The 17,770-nt window shown below is 35.4% G+C and overlaps 1 protein-coding gene across 1 annotated transcript in view; it reads right to left on the reverse strand.

The window, feature by feature from the left end:
- Window positions 1-17,770, reverse strand: part of LOC127427319 (cadherin-12-like) — a 250,633-nt gene that overhangs the window by 100,920 nt on the left and 131,943 nt on the right. The window contains exon 3 of the mRNA XM_051674865.1: window positions 13,187-13,481. Within this exon, the coding sequence (XP_051530825.1) occupies window positions 13,187-13,481 (295 nt within the window). The remainder of the gene's footprint in view (window positions 1-13,186; window positions 13,482-17,770) is intronic.

Genomic DNA, 17,770 nt, shown 5'->3' on the forward strand with positions numbered 1-17,770 from the left:
CTCGTTTACATTTACGAGAGAGAATGTCATGTAAAATAAAAAATAAAAAATTATAATAATAATAAAAAGTGCTTCTTAGCAGCTCTTCAGCATTAAACTGATATAACGGTGCATGGGGTATGTCGCCCGGTGTCAAGTTTTATCACATACAGAATGTATATGATATTAAAATGAATAAATGTCATTTTTTTCCAGCCTGTTGTATTATTTATTAATTATTTACTTAATTTTAGACACAGTTCCTGAATAATGTTATTTACATATACTACATATACTAAATATACTATTTATTAAATCAAATTTTATTACGTGTCATATTTCAATGGGAATATAATTTATTACAGCTGACAGTTACGTGAGCAAACAAGGTTTGAACATCAACCGTAACAAGATAAAACTAAAATGCAGGGCTTGTTAACACTTCTGTGTACACATTTAAAGGCTGCTTATTGGATCAATAAAGGTAAACGTCATACTATGCGACTACGCATTCATTTATGGACAGCTTACGACCTACTAGCTGAGTCTTGCCTTAAGAACAGGTGGTGCAACCAAATTAGGTACTGACTTAGTTACAAACTAACTAGTAGTTACTAGACCCTTAGTTTGAACTTTACGTCCCAACTGAAAGTGATACTTTACGGAAAGCTGCACAAACCGACCCTGTTCTGTGATCGCGCTGCTCTGTCCATTAAGCTGTGCTGATAATTGGTCCAGGTAGCGGATAGCGCTGTTTCGTTCCACATTTGATGCATTTGCCATTTGATATTGCTTAACAGAAAACGACAGCATAAAAACGTAGAGAGAGAAAGAGGGAGAGTTGGCCAACATTGTAGTCGCACCAGTGCAACCTGTAACAAAACTTAGTCGCACCGGTGGGGAAAACGGTCGCAAAATGTGACCATTTAGTTGTAGTCTGTAGCCCAGTGCTGTGTCGAAGTCTGTTCCCCCATGTTTCCCCAGTTAGTGTTCCCCTTATTGCCGTTAAACATTAAACATAGGGGGAACAGTCTGTTCCCCCTGTTTAATTTTTAACGGTGCTCTCGAAGTCTGTTCCCCCTGTGTTTCCCCTTAGGTTAGTGTCCAAGTCTGTTACCCCTATGTTTAACGGTAATACGGGGATCACTAACCGGGGAAACATACGGGATTGTGTCGAAGTCTGTTCCCCCTACGTTTCCCCTTTGTCGAAGTCTGTTCCCCCATGTTTCCCCTTTGTCGATGTTTGTTTACCCTTTGTTGAAGTCTGTCCCCCTATGTTTCCCCTTTGTCGAAGTCTGTTCCACCTATGTTTAATGTTTAACGGTGCTACGGGGAACACTAACCGGAGAACAGACTTCGACACAACACCGGTACTCATTGTTCTTGCGGCCATACCTATCATCACTCATTTTAGGTAAGCATACACAAAATCCTTTGAAAGATAGGTGGGCACACGGCATATGCTTGTGTATGCGCTAGACTACACTACTGCACAAAAGGGATCTGTTTATAATTCATCTGAGTGGTGCTTATAGTAAAACGACTTAATCATTCAATGCATGGAGCCATTAATGGGAGGTTGATTCATTTATATATATATATATATATATATATATATATACAGTATATAATAAAGAAGTTATGATTTAACCAATTTTGAACAACATTTGCTTTATAAACTGTATGTATAATGTTCATGTCATTAGTAAACTTGATTTAAGTTAACGTAAGTGAACTTTTGTGCTTCATCCAATAGAAATGAATGGTACAAGCATTCACAACAGGCTTTGGTTATTTATCAACATACAAGTCTAATCGGCCCATTGTCCGCATTGTGCCTGCCTTCTTTATTAGCATAGTGCCCTGTTGCTAACAGATGGCTAGTGATGGCTTTAGTCACTGGGTGAACCAGATCAAAGCTTTAATCCCACAAACAAAATGTGATCATGTCTGAGAGAAGAAAGCTGTCATGAAGATGAATGCAATCTGCTTCCAGTGGATATACTCAGTACCGCCACTCCCTATACGCATATTGTGCAGTCTGTGTAGAGCACAAACTTCCTTGGGGGGCACAATCTTACCCTAGGGGGGGGCACCAGAAACTCCACCAGCTGCCCTTCCTCGCATGTTATACGTTATTCAAGGACCCATAGCAGCCACGGAACACAGACGATCGCCTCGCAGCTCACACCACGTCAGATTATATTACTGGAAATACTGTGTTGAATATTAGCATGGCTAACAACATCATTGATTGGGAGTGTTTTGTCATGTCTTTATTAAAGCTATAAGCCACAAGAGGCAGTGTGTTACAGTTTTTATAAAACACATCATAAAATTAGTCCATATGACTTTTTTTTTCACTCGACTAAAGCCATGCAATAGCTTTGTGAGGAGCAGACTGAAATTACAAGTTGCTATTCACTGAAAATCATCCCTTCCGCTGTAGTTTGATATGCCATTTATTATAGTCCATATGACTTTTGAAGTCCATTTCAGAGCTTCAGCTTCTAATAAGTGAATAATTACTTAAATTGTGGTCTGTTCCTCACACTAAGCTATCATATGGCTTTAGCAGACACACACATACAGGAGCACACTACTTTGATGACACTTATATGTTACTTTTATGATGTTTTTGTGTTCCATGATAGAAAGAAAGACGCAACATGAAGTTGAGTAAATGATATCAGAATTATTTTCATATAATTAAATATTTATAAATATTTTCAGAAGTTTTAGGTGAATTATCCCTTTAAGCACAAAGAAAACTGTGATTGTTTTTTTTTTTTTTTTTTTTTTATTTATTTATTTTTTCATCCCATCTGATACATTTGCGACCAAAATCGCTTTTGAGTTCGAAAGGTTTGAAAGGAGTATTTTACCGCAAATAGTATTTAAAATAAATGCAAGAGAGACTGTATTTTTAACCACAAATGCTACTGATCTACTGAGCAATTTTGACTCTGTAGTTTTGCACCAATAGAAATTGTGCTTATTAATAAAGCACTACTTTCACTAACTTAGTTTTTACTAACTTTTAGTTTTTTTAAACAATTACTATTATTATTATTTTAATATTATTATTATTATTGATTTATTTTAGAAAATACATGAAGTTTGTTTTATTGGACTTTTATTTAATAAAGTACAGTAAAATGCATGAGTAAAATACAGCTGCTCATTTCTGGGATTAAATGGGTTTGTGAGTTTTCATTGTTGAAATTATTTAAATAAACAGTTCAACCAAAAGTAAAATGATGTCATTATTTATTAACCCTAATGTTTTTCCAAACCCATGCAACTTTTTTCTTTTTTTTTTCTTTTTTTTTTTTTTTTATAGATCACAAAATGTGAATGTTAAAAGTCTTCATAGGGTTTATTTTCCATAATGACAGTAGCAACTCCAGTCTTTCAAGTTCAAAGAAGGACCAAAAACACCATAAAACCACAGTAAAATTATCAATATGATTCACAGATTATATTCCAATGAAGCAATACAAAAGTATGAGTACTGTAACTGTAAGAAATGTAAGTTGTTATTCATTCTCAAATAAAATCAAATAATAAATAAAACGCTTAAATCAAATCTGTTGGCTACATCGATAACATCACAGCTCACTACTGTCTTGTGACCAAAAGTCACGATGTCATGTCACATGTTTGGTGGCGTTTGGTAAATGTATCGCTTCATAAAACTTAAAAGCATGAAGAATATAAAGCATGTTACATTGATTCATTTCACTGTGGTTTTGTGGTGTTTTTTTGGTCTTTTTTCAAGCTTGACAGACCAAAATCACTATTCACTATTACATTATGGCAAATAAACCCTGTGAACACTTTTTAAAAATTTCCCTTTTGTGTTCCACAGAAGAAAATCACATGGGTGTGGGGCAACAGGGTGATTAAATAATGTTTTTTTTTTTTTGTTGTTGTTGTTTTTTTAGGTAAATTTCCCTTTAACAAGAGGAAGAAGAAAAGCTTTGAATGGCTAGATGCAAAATCATGAGTATGTCCCTGGAAGTCTGACATACAATTTTGTGTTGAGTGTAATAAACTACACACCCTACCCTGCACTGAAGCCCTTTTCATGTCACTCCCCCAAAGGATGACATATCAGGGTAATTCATTTTGAGACTGCCTTTTCCTTGATCTGAAAGGCAATGACAAAAATAAATAAATAAATAAATAAATGCATAAAAAAAAAAAAAAAAAAAAAAAAAAAAGCCCTCCTATCTCGCACAGCCAAATAAAAACTACTCATGATCTCAGATAGCAAATTGTGAATAGACTGGTTTATAAGTGCACCGTATTCTTCATTATATCTGTAACTGCACTCATTCAATTTTAATGTTTATGTCATCTTCGACTTAGGGCTGGGCGATATATCACATATTGATGAAATAATCGCAATAATTTTGCTGACTATATAAAATTAAGCAATATCATGAGTATCACGATGATTTTAATGTGCCTTGATTTGGCTATTAAGTTTCATAAAAAGCGCATTGGCAGACTAATTTCACGATTCTTCCAGGCTGCACAATTAATCAAAATAACATTACAATGGCGATATGGTCATATGTGATTATGAAACTGCAAAAAGTTGAGGTTGAAGAGAGATAAACATGGTCTGTGTCAGCTTGGGTGACGTGCTGTTCTGTGCATGTGTGGTTCTCATGGGCTCATGCTTTTAGTGCTTTCAGAGCAGTTCACATGCATTGTGAAATATAGGTACTGCATGTTCAAGCATTCACACAATTCCAAACATTAGTAACTACTACAAATTATTACAGATATCTACAAATACAGCACAGTATAACAGAAAAGGAGGAGATGTCAGTGTTTTACCAGAGGTGGAACACTGTAATCTACACACTGCACTTTCAGTGTCATAATAGAAGCTCCAGGTTAAGGTAAAGTAAATAGGACAGGAATACAGTATATTACTTCTATATACAACACATTTAATCCTCAAAATAATAATCATAATTCAGTATCATATTATAATAATAAAACTGAGTTATAATTTAGTAATATGCATTATTCAACTGGGTTCCAAAAAAGTTAAGGAGCAGTTTTAATAAAATTTGTTCAGTCACAAAAACTATTTTAGTAAAATAAATGAAGGCAATTTTTTATTTTTTTATTTATGATTACTATTATTATTTTATCAATATGTATCATTGTGTATATAAAATATACATTAAAATCTAAAAGTTCATATAAATGAAAATGTCATATTCCCTTGTGCTTATTAAGTGGAAAACTGTGGGATAACATGCCTTTATTATTTTTAAATAGATTTGTATTCAATGCCTTTAAAATATTGAATATACTTGTCTGCAGTGGCTGTTTGGATGAAATGATGGTTTCTCTGATAAAAAACAAAACAAAACAAAAAACACTTTTGAGCCATTTCAGAACAAATAGGCTACATAATTATCAAGATGTATAAGATATATATCAAATATCGTCAATAGGCTGAAAAATATCAAGATATGTTTGCCGCCATATCGTCCAGCCCTACTTGTACTTACACTGACACCTGGGGGTCAGTATTAATCAATATGTAAGTCCTTTTTTGCAATAAATTCTCCTCCCTGCCTGGTAGGTGGCGATATGCACAGAGAATGCAAATTGCCTAAAACAAAAGAAGAGCGCTTAGGAGGATTGTTTGAAAGTTGAGATTTATAGTATCATATCACTTAAGGTTTGGATTTAACCACTGGAGTAGTATAGAATACTTTTATGATGCCTTTATATGCTTTTGAGCTTCAAAGTTTTGGACACTGTTGACTTGCATTGGATGGACCTACCTTCTAAAAATCTTTGTTTGTGTTCAGCAGAAGAAAAAAAGTCATACATATCTGGGATGGCATGAGGTGATGAAAGAATTTAAATTTCTGGTTGAACTTTTCCTTTACGTTTTCATGCTTTGTCATTGGGTTACATGTCTTTTAATGTGGCTGTGGTTGAGCAACATGATCACTCAGATAAATCGGCATATTAGTTCAGAATGTTTTGCCACACATATTCAGACCCAATTTGCTGAATCCGGATAAGTGCCACCATGCAGTGAATGTTCATGCCCTAAAAGTTGCCCGTGCTGTGTCAAAGCAGTAATACAAAGAAAGCTGTTTTTGTCTCAGTACTGTTATGGTTTGTGCAGTGTAACATAACTGTAGTTCCAGCTTCAGCCACTTGGAGTGGCAGTTTGGCCATTCAGATAGCATACATTGACTTTAGTAGACAAAACATTTGACCTCCTTTCACGAGAGCAGTCTGGGTTAAAAGGTCACATATGAGTGGAGCTATGTAGCTTTCAAAATCATGCCTTTCACCGATGTGGAAGAGGACAGCGCAAAAGTGCATTGGTGTGTGTGTGTGTGTGTGTGTGTATGTGGGTATGTGCACAGAGCAAGAAGCGAGCAATCAAAGGTAATTGCATCTGCTAGTTGAAAAGAACTTCCATTGGGAAACAGCCTTGATTTAAAATCTGTACAATTACTCCATGGCTCTGAGGGCCTTTAAGTTTCTGTTCTCATCAGAAACAGTACACTCTGGATTTTCATTCAAATTGTGGTTTGGGTTTTGTCTTAAAGAACCTATGTACTTTCTTCAAGAAGTAGTTCACTCAAAAAGTCATTATTTTCTAACCCTTATGTTGTTTCAAAATCGTTTGACTTTCTTTATTTTTTTTAAAGAATGAATTGCATTATCATATAATTAAAAGTAAGTGGGGACTGTGTTTGTCAAGAATGTAAGCTTCCTGTAAGAACCTCCTTTTGTGTTCCATATGGGGAAAAAAGGTCATTCAGATTTGAAATGACATTATAACGTACAGGTGAACAAACACTTTAACAGAATGAAGAATATGTGAATCAGGAAAAATCACAATATGTTGTACCAAAAGTGATTTTGCTCCTGTAATTTTCAATTTTACAATCTCAGCTTTCATACGATGTAAATTTACAGTCCTTCAATTCATTTTTTTTTTCTTTCATCAGAATGTTAAGACATCATGTGGATTATTCAGAAATGATACATGTGCATTATGGTAATAACCTGGCAGGACTTTAGTCTAGACAGGTCCATTTTATTCCATAATTAAATGTCTCCATTTAATTCACCTATACAAACTGAATTGACTCAATACATTATAAATAAACTACACAAAACAACAGTGTGGTTGGAAAAAGATTCATTTTCCACTTCAGTAATCACTGGGACAAGATAATTTACAACTGCTGGCCAAAAAGGACACTCCAAGCTTAGAAATAAGTTATCAATATCAGGCGAAGGTCTTTGAAGCATATTTTATTGGACTGTCCTGGTTTTAATTCTTTGAGGACATTGTTTTATTCAGCTGAATGACTGATTTATTTTTGAAAACCTTTGGTTTTTAATCACTATACCTTATATTGTATTTTAGTTTGTTTTACATGAAAATATTGCCATGCAAATAGCCTTGGAAGAAGGAATAGTGTTAAATCACTAACAAACAAACAAAATAATTCTCCATATCTATATTTATTCCTTCCAAACTTTCTCACTCTTTCTGTCTTTTCCACTGTCTTTTATTTGTTTATCTGTCTGTCTCTCTCCACTCTTTCCTTCCCCCAAAGGGGCATATTAAAAGTGTTCAGGAAGTTTCCTGTTTTAATTAGAGTCAAAGTGAAGATGGCTAGCTGCCACTGACACCTTAACTTCCTTTTTAGTGTGATAACATTTCACTGCACTCTCTGCAACCACAGGACGTCACTTGAATTGACTAACTTAATTACATGCTATAAAAAACTACTCAACATTAAAGTGTAGTACTACAAATAGTAAAGTTATTAGGGCTGCAATTGATAATAATATTTTATCAAAATAATTACTTCACATACAGATGAATTAATCAAATAAATCACAATTAATCGTATGAATAAATGTATTCCAGAAAAGACCCTCAAATAATATATACACATATATATAAACTCAGCAAAAAAAGAAATGTCCTCTCACTTTCAACTGCTTTTATTTTCAGCAAACTCAACATGTGTAAATATTTGTATGGACATAAAAAGATTAAACAACTAAGACATAAACTGAATAAGTTTCACAGACATGTGACTAATAGAAATGGAATAATGTGTCCCTGAACAAAGGGGGGTCAAAATCAAAAGTAACAGTCAGTATCTGGTGTGCCCACCAGCTGCATTAAGTACTGCAGTTCATCTCCTCCTCATGGACTGCACCAGGTTTGCCAGTTCTTGCTGTGAGATGTTACCCAACTCTTCCACCAAGGCACTTGCAAGTCCCCAGACATTTCTGGGGGGAATGGCCCTAGCCCTCACCCTCCGATCCAACAGGTCCCAGACGTACTCAATGGGATTGAGATCCGGGCTCTTCGCTGGTCATGACAGAACACTGACATTCCTGTCTTGCAGGAAATCACACACAGAACGAGCAGTATGGCTGGTGGCATTGTCATGCTGGAGGGTCATGTCAGGATGAGCCTGCAGGAAGGGTACCACATGAGGGAGGAGGATGTCTTCCCTGTAACGCACAGCGTTGAGATTGCCTGTAATGACAACAAGCTCAGTCCGATGATGCTGTGACACACCGCCCCAGACCATGACGGACCCTCCACCTCCAAATCGATCCCGCTCCAGAGTACAGGCCTCGGTGTAATGCTCATTTCTTCGATGATAAACATGAGTCCGACCATCACCCGTGGTGAGACAAAACCACGATTCGTCAGTGAAGAGCACTTTTTGCCAGTCCTGTCTGGTCCAGCGAAGGTGGGTTTGTGCCCATAGGCGACATTGTTGCCGGTGATGTCTGGTAAGGACCTGCCTTACAACAGGCCTACAAACCCTCTGTCCAGCCTCTCTCAGCCTATTGCGGACAGTCTGAGCACTGATGGAGGGATAGTGCGTTCCTGGTGTAAGTCCTGGTGAAAGGCAGTTGTTGTTGCCATCCTGTACCTGTCCCGCAGGTGTAATATTCGGATGTACCGATCCTGTGCAGGTGTTGTTACACGTGGTCTGCCACTGCGATGACGATCAACTGTCCTTCCTGTCTCCCTGTAGTGCTGTCTTAGGTGTCTCACAGTACGGACATTGCAATTTATTTCCCTGGCCACATCTGCAGTCCTCATGCCTCCATGCAGCATGCCTAAGGCATGTTCAGGCAGATGAACAGGACCCTGGGCATCTTTCTTTTGAAGTTTTTATAACTGTGACCTTAATTGCCTACTGTCTGTAAGCTGTCAGTGTCTTAACAACCGTTCCACAGGTGCATGTTCATTAATTGTTTATGGTTCATTGAACAAGCATGGAAAAAATTTTGTTTAAACCTTTTACAATAAAGATCTGTAAAGTTATTTGGATTTTTACAAAATTATATTTAAAATACAGTGTCCTGAAAAAGAGACGTTTCTTTTATTGCTGAGTTGATATATAAGCCTATCATTGGCCTACAGTCCTCAGCAATTTGTTTTGCAATTGAATTCGTCAATAGGCCCGAGACAGATTTATTAAAAAGGCTTTTCTAAGGACACGCCAATGTACACCTGTGCCAGGTGGACACTTTTGTAACGTCTCAGTTTGGTTGTGTCATGTCATAAATACAGCGTTTGTTTCCAAATTTGGCAGAACAGAATACATTTGTCATCTTAATGTAGTGAATTTCACCTTTCTTCATGAAATGTTTATGAGGACATTGTAGTTATAGTGTCCCCTATTAGTGGGATTTGGTCACATTTGGTGTGCGTTCTCAGAATGTCCAGACTGGACTTCAGTAGACATTTAGTAAGCCAGTTACTCAATATGGGCATAACAATGTTGCAACATATTGTGACAAACTTATTATCAGACACTTACAGTACAGACGCATTAACAGCTTCATGAAGTGATGCTTTTCCTAAAGCATTGTAACATTCTGAAGCCTAAAAATATTTTAATTTAAGTTAATTTTTAAGACTGGACATCTGTTGAGTGCTGGGACTACATATGATTGCAAATACTGTTACCTGCTTTTCTGAAAATGTCTTTGCATTGCTATTGCATGCCTGGGTCCCACAGTTTATAATGCAGCTTTGTCAGAATTACCATTGTTAAAAGTGCTGTACACATAAACCAGAGTTAAATTAAATTGGATTCTAGCAAACAATATGGAGATCAGAATGAGTTTTAGATTCTTTTTTAGGTTTTTGGAAGCTATTGCAGTAGAGTTATGGCATGGTTCCAGAAAGTTTACTCAGAAAATCCTTCTGTAGTCTTGTCTTCCCTTTTGATTTTAAATCCAGTATCCAGTTCAACATTATGCAACACACAAACTCTACCCAGCAATTCATTGATCACCAGGTTTGCAGGAATGTAGCGTCATGTTACATAGTGACCTCAGGGTTAGATGCATTGTCTACTATCATATTCGACACTGTGATAAAGAATATTTGTCTGAATAATGGAAGCCATTATGACTTTAACAAGCTGTGCAATGTGTGTAAGCTGATAGCACTACATTGATCTGCAAGTAGTTATGGTGATTGGATTAGGCTGGGTGGAAATCAATAAAAATTTTGGCCAGCTTTGGAGATGAGATTTTTTAGAGAACCAGATAGAGACAGTAACAAAATAAGTTCCTGCTACCTGCTATCATCAAGCAGAGCACAGCGTGAGAGCAGATGCCTTGGTGACATGATTGGTAATACAATCAAGGAATCTATCATGTGAAATCCTACTAGGGCTGTATAATCCAGTTTGGTGGGGATTTGGAGCTCATACACTGCTATTATCTGATGGCATTAAGTAATGGCTGGATTAGCTCTCCTCTGCCAATGGATATTTGGCAAACCCCATAACGTGAGTAATATGAAGGGGATTTATAACCTCTTGCTTCCTTTGCTGTGCAAATAACCTGTCACCTTTAGACTTTATTGTTTGGTTACCCTGTTTCTTGGAAAGCACCACAAATAAAATGGATGCACTTATATGTCATGAAACAGGATCCAGTACACTAAACTGCACTACCAGTCAAAGGTTTGGAATAATAGTAAAGTCATCAAAATTATGGAATCATACAAATGGAAGTATGTGACCAAAAAGCAACAAATCAAAACTATCTTAAACAATTTCTTCTTCAAAGTAGCCACCCTTTGTCGAGATTACAGCTCTGCACATTCTGTGCATTCTTTCAACCAAATTTCAAGCATTTAAGCATAGGGTAGAATGGGGCTAAAAGGCACTTGATTTTATAATCTATCAAAACACTAAATAGCAACAAAAAACACCTCAAGACTTTCCTAAACACCTGTATGTAACTATGCACAACAAAGATTTCCTGATCCATGGGGTCATCACATGCAGTGTCTAAAAGTTGTTTTTGAGGACATAATATCTTACATTTAATAACTTTTAAAATGTTGCAATTTTATGTAAATCAAAAGTTTATCAATAACTGTCTGATTAGTGATAGTATAGTATTTGGGGTAAAAAAGTCCTCTTGTTGCAGTGTCTAAAGGCCCCCAATAAAAAGAGTGGAAATAAATAAATGGGGACTTGAATGTGAACATGTTTACTTGAACTTGAATTTGCAGTTTTGAACTTGAATTACATCAAACTTAAAAATCCGAATGTACGTGGCACAAATTCCACCAGTTAAATTCAGATTCAATTTTTTAATACACTGATTCAGGTTTTATATTCAGATTTGGGTAATTTTGACAAAGACATCTGGGGCACTCAGAAAGAGCAATCGAGACTGTAAGTAATCAAACTCCTTCTTGACCAATCACAACATAGCTCACAGTTCACATTTGGAATGTGATATAGTACCAATGTGGGATCATGGCTGAACGAGAGCCACCACCTCTCTCTAGCGTAAGTTATTTGTTCTGCCCTGATGCAAACTCCAGAGGTAATTAGTGTGATTGGAAAACAGGCTGTTAGATGCATTAAATAAATGTTTAAAAAAATGCTCTACATAACACTCAGGGGATACAATCATTTTTGCTGGCTGACCTTCCAATTCAGACCTGATTTATGTTAAGTTAACGTTAGCGTCGCAGTTGCTACGATTTGGACAACTGCACTCAAGGCACGTCCAGCTTACCATCTAAACTCGAAAAATGAAATACAAGTAGAGTAGACTATCTAGCAAATATGACATTACACAGAAGGTTGTTGGCTCGCAAAACACAGCAAACATTAGCTAACTGCCTTTTGGAACCTGTGGCAAACATCAATCTGATAAACGTTTATTTAATTTAAGTAAATTTTTAATTTAAATATAAGTGTTTAATTTTTGCTGATCCATCTATATTCTTAAAAAATAAATAAATAAATAAATAAAATAATTATAAAATGTATTTTTCAATATTGATTCACTTTGTGACCAGAACCAAAAGCTAAATTTAAGGCCCATGTACAGTACCTTAAGCCTTTAGACCAATTAGTTTTTTTAAGATCATGAGAAACATACATTTGATCACGCATGTCTAGACTTTTGACTGGTAGTGTAGGCTGCAATCTGCAGTTTCAGGACCTTGGAGAGTGACTAGAAACAGTGACTACCATTCAGATGCTTTAGAAGGCAACTACTCTATAATGAGCAGCAGCAGTGCTTTTTGGATGTATTATTAGTTAATTTGACCAAAAATAGCCCAAACATCATCCTGAGATTGCATTTTTAATCATTATAGATGACGACTGTGCCATGTGATTAAGCCCTTCTTCACATCTTTCAAATTCAACTTCTCTCTGTTTTCTACACCACCTTTTATGGTACCTAGCCAAGCAAGTTCTGGTTCTTTGCTGTACTTATACTCCGCCTGAAGCAAACATCTCAGTAGGGTTCTAACTAGGGCTGTGCCGAAACAATCATATATGATGTCGTAATGATATGTTTATTTTAGTTTATTTTTTTATTTTGTATATACAGTATTTGTATATTCATATAATCTCCAACATTTCAATAATTAAGAAGCAGGTTGACTAAATATGCACAAACTCTGAGATGGCCATTTCTCATTGTGGTCAGAACCACTTCCATGAGTCGCTAGGAGTCTGAAACTGAAGCCGAAGATGCAATCCTTCGTAATGGGTCTCTCTCACAAGTTTTGCTCATCACAATCAAATTAGGATATTGCGATGCTTCACGGTATACTGAGTCATGACCTATCGTGAGGTGGTTAGTGATACCCAGTCCTAGTTCTTACCCACAGGTGACATCTCTGGTACACTAGCGGTGTAGGGGCCTTCCAGGAACTTTGGCTCATTGTCGTTGATGTCCTGCACCTTGATGACAAACTCTGACTCTGGTTCCAGTGGCCGGTTGGTGTCAATATCCACAGCTTGTGCTCGTAGGGTGTAGTAAGGCTTCTCCTCGCGGTCCAGACTGCGTAAAGCATGTATGTCCCCAGTGGTCTGGTCAATGGTGAAGATGGTGCCGGCCCCCTCACCCGACAGAGTGTACTTCACGCCGCTATCTCCTTTATCAAGGTCAGTGTGTAACTAAGGTAGAGATAAAGACAAAACATGTTAAAATTTGTCAGTCAGTGAAGAACATAAAGATAGAAGCTCGGTTCCACAACCTAGACAGCATTTTAAAGCATCACAAGTGTGCTCCAGATGTGAAAGCTGTTCCAGAAGGTCTGCAGCAGAACTAAGCCACCTTAGTTATCTAAGGAAGCATAGCATGTATTACTTTGTGGATATGAATTCAATAACAAGCATGAATTAATTAATTTAATATGATGGAGAAAACCAGATATATGTAGATTATAAATGTAGACTATTTATTAAAATAATTACAAATTCACTATATTTGCCCATTTTTGTGTATGCTATGTATTATTGTACTTAGAGTATCACGTTGGTAGTTAGCAACATGCTAACGCCAAGCTCTGTTTAAATCAATAGAGCACAATAGTCTGGTTCCGGAAGTAATAATCTCTTTTTTTTTTTTTTTTCATAGGGGAATTGATTATTGACAGTTGCTTATAAACATTTTAAGATAGACCATCCGTGAGCTCCGAGGTTATCAAATGGCATATATGCTTCTGTTAAAGCCATCAATATGCTATATTTCAATGTAAACAAAACCCAAAACAAAACTGTTTTGCTTGGTACACTACTATAAATCTCCATATTTTAGAAGCCCAGAACTGTAGGTTGCGATATGCACAAAGAATGTGAATCGGCAAAAAAAAAAAAAAAAAAAAAAAAAAAAAGTAGAAGAATGTGGAAGTGAAGGTGGAGATTTATGGTAAAAAAATGACTTAAATGTTGATCTGGTTATCACCCAAACCAATTATATTGCTTCAGAAGACATGGATTTAACCAGTGAAGTTGTATGGATTACTTTTGTGCTGCATTTATATGCTTTTTTTTTTTTTTTTTTTTGAGCTTCAAAGTTCTGGTCAACATTTATGTGCATTGTAAGGACCTACATACCTAAATGAGAGAATTCAAATGTTTGGGTGAACTAATTGAACAAAATGTTATAATTATAACTAAAGATAGAGTCAAGAAGATACACAGTGAAAAAAAAAAAAAAGAGTAGAGTATTTAGTATGCTATTTAAACTCATCATAAGTTTCTGGAACATTATAATGTAATTGAAACTTTCAGAAAGAAAGGGAGGATAATACTTTGATTCCTTGAGATGTATTTAGTCCTTGACTCCACATTTCAGCAGGCTTATAATAAGTTTCTTTGATTTTAACACTGAGGATCTGATTTGCTGTTAGCCTGCAGGTAAATGAATCTGACCTAATTCTATCTTCACAGTATGTCATTCTGTCTCTCTCTCTCTCTCTCTCTCTCTCTCTCTTCTCGTTTTTTTTTTTTTTTTTTGCTTCAATCACTTTTTGCTGAATTTCTGCCCTCAGGCTACATGACAGAGCAGGCTTCTCATATTTTCTGGCTTGCTGTGCGAGTCTTAGAGACAACAATGTCTCTAAAGTTGACTGAGTGAAGAATAATTATAGGAAATTTTTAAGAAGGCATTGAGAACAACATTTTTCTAAGAATTGTCATCATAGTCTTAACTCACTGTTGAGGAGTGACTTAATACAAGTAGCGACTATTAACTTAAAGAAGTGTGTAGTTTTAGCAGAATAAAAATAAATAAATAAATAAAAATATTGTTTTCAGACAGATAATCCAGCTCCAAACAGTGTCAGTGTCTAAATTAATATTACGCATGTCTCTACAATTTGAAGAAGGATCCATCAAAGATTTGGTTAAAGGCACTGATACTCTATCAACTTAAAAAGCTGTTTCCTCAATCTGCATCATATCTAGAGCGAACAGTGAATCAGATGAGTACAGAAAGAGTGCACAAATATCATATTGGTTCATTGACTAATATCTGTGCATAAAAAAATTTAAAAATAAAAAAATAAATAAAATAAAAAATGATGTGGGAAAGGATAGAGATTTTTAAAAGAGGAAAAAAAAAAAACCCTGAATCACTCCATTAATAACTAATGGAATGGAAGGTGATACTAATTAACAATTGAATTAACATTACAATAGCAAACAATTGCACTACGCACAAAGAGATTTTTAAATGAGATTGGTGCACTTAGTTCCGGCTGGGTCCTAAAGACTGTTTGGAAGAAATTGCACCAACTTCCACAGCTAGTTGGTGAACATCTTTCTGTCTCATTTTGATAATAGCTTCATGAAGTATTTTACAGAAATGAGTGGAATGTAAACAGAGTAAACGGCCTTCCCAGACGCTCATTAGACTCTCAGCAGGGGCACTACTCTTAGTTTTTCACACACACATCACAACTTCAAGTCATTCAGCATCAACTGACAAGCTCAGAGGAGTGATACAGTGAGAAATATGTTATTTACATGCAAATTTGGCATAAATAAGTCCAAAAGCAAATTAGAGAAGACAGCGGGGGAAACTAAATGCATAGAGAGGTTTAATGAATATAAAGATGTCTGCAACCTGTTACTTCACTCACACCCCCATAAATCTTTTCTAATTATTTAATGATTTTGACCTTTTGAATATTAAGTTACATTAAGAATATTTTTTTTTTTTTATATTTAACATTGTAAAAAAAATATATATATATAGATTTAAATTGTATACAGTCAGAATGATCCAGGTTCAATACAAGTTAAGCTCAGTCAAAAGCATTTGTTGCATAATGTTGTGAACCACAAAAAAAAAAAAAAAAAACAATCAGACTCGCTCCTCATTTATATATGTACTGTATATATATAAAAGATGTTAAAGTAAGACACTTACAGTGGAAGTGAATGGTGCCAGTCCAGTTTCAAAAGTCTAGCCACAAGAAGTAAACATTAGACCCTCCTGTAATGTTTGGGGTCAAACTGACCCCGCAGCAACTCTGCCATCTCTTAAATATATGCCAAACTTTTTTGAAAAACTTGAATCTTTCTAACTTTTCTTAAATTTATTAAAAGAACACATAAATATGTACTTCACATGTTTCAGAGTTTTCAAAATCCCTGTACACATTTTGACCACATCAGTGATATTTGGGATTATTTTGACCCCAACCTTTTTTATGGTTGGCAACCTGGAAAAATTTTTCAGCTTTATTTTTCTCTACTGTTTTACCTTTTTTTTTTTTTTTTCCTGACTCTCTCCCATGACATTGTGAACTTATTACAAAAGTATCCCTCACCTTTATGCCCTAACATGAGTTTTTATCTATTGGAGCTTTTGGTCCCCTTTCAGTGTTTCACGCCTCTGAACAGAGTTGGGGAGTAACTGAATGCATGTAACGGGATTACGTATTTAAAATACAGAATATAAGTAACTGTATTCCACTACAGTTACAATTGAAATCATTGGTAATTAAAATACAGTTACATTCAAAAAGTATTTTGATTACTGAAGAGATTACTTTGCATTTTATTGTCATTTGTTTCATTTAATATTTAGTCCTTTCAGATGGAAAACATTTATACATATAAATGATGCGATCCAAAGTGCATTTGAACAGCGGTGAAACACTTTCTTATGATGTGTTACATTCATACGAGCAGACAGAGGAGTAAGTTTGAAGTAAGTTTGGAGCAGAAGAAATAGAAATAAACCTTGTGTAAATTGTCAGCTTTATGCTAAGATAAAATGCTATTTCTAGCCATTTTACATGCACATGTTACCAGGCACGATCATATTTTTTTTATCAAGAAAATTCACGTTGGATCATAATTTCTTTTTTTCTAGTAAGATCTTTGATATTAGGGCAAAAATCATATTCTTGATAATAATTTTTGTATTGATTTCCTGTAAAAATATCTAAAATTCCTTAAAACAAGATCAATTTGATTTATCTTGTTTTAGAAAAAACACTGCATAAGATATTTAGATTTTTCAGAGAATGTATTTTTAATGTGTATTTTGTCTTACTGTACTGGCAGAGTTTTTATAGTCAAAACAAGTGAAAAAATCTACCAGTGCTGAAGAAGTAATCCAAAGTTTTTAGAATACTTTACTGACCTTGTGTAATCTAACGGAATACAATACAATTACATTACATTTTACAGCATGTATTCTGTAATCTGTAGTGAAATACATTTCAAAAGTAACCCTCCCAACCCTGCCTCTGAAAACCTCTTTTTGACTAATTGTGAAAGCTTTATATCAACAGCTTTTCCTAAAATATAGGAAGAAAACTAATATTTGTAAAACAACAACAACATAATAATGTGTTTATTAACACATTACTCTATTTTTCCTACAACCATGACTGAAATGGCATTGCTTTCAAATGCAGTAAACATACATTTACAAATGGTCTGTA

This window comes from Myxocyprinus asiaticus, chromosome 36 (genome assembly GCF_019703515.2).
Source record: "Myxocyprinus asiaticus isolate MX2 ecotype Aquarium Trade chromosome 36, UBuf_Myxa_2, whole genome shotgun sequence".
Lineage (NCBI taxonomy): Eukaryota > Metazoa > Chordata > Actinopteri > Cypriniformes > Catostomidae > Myxocyprinus > Myxocyprinus asiaticus.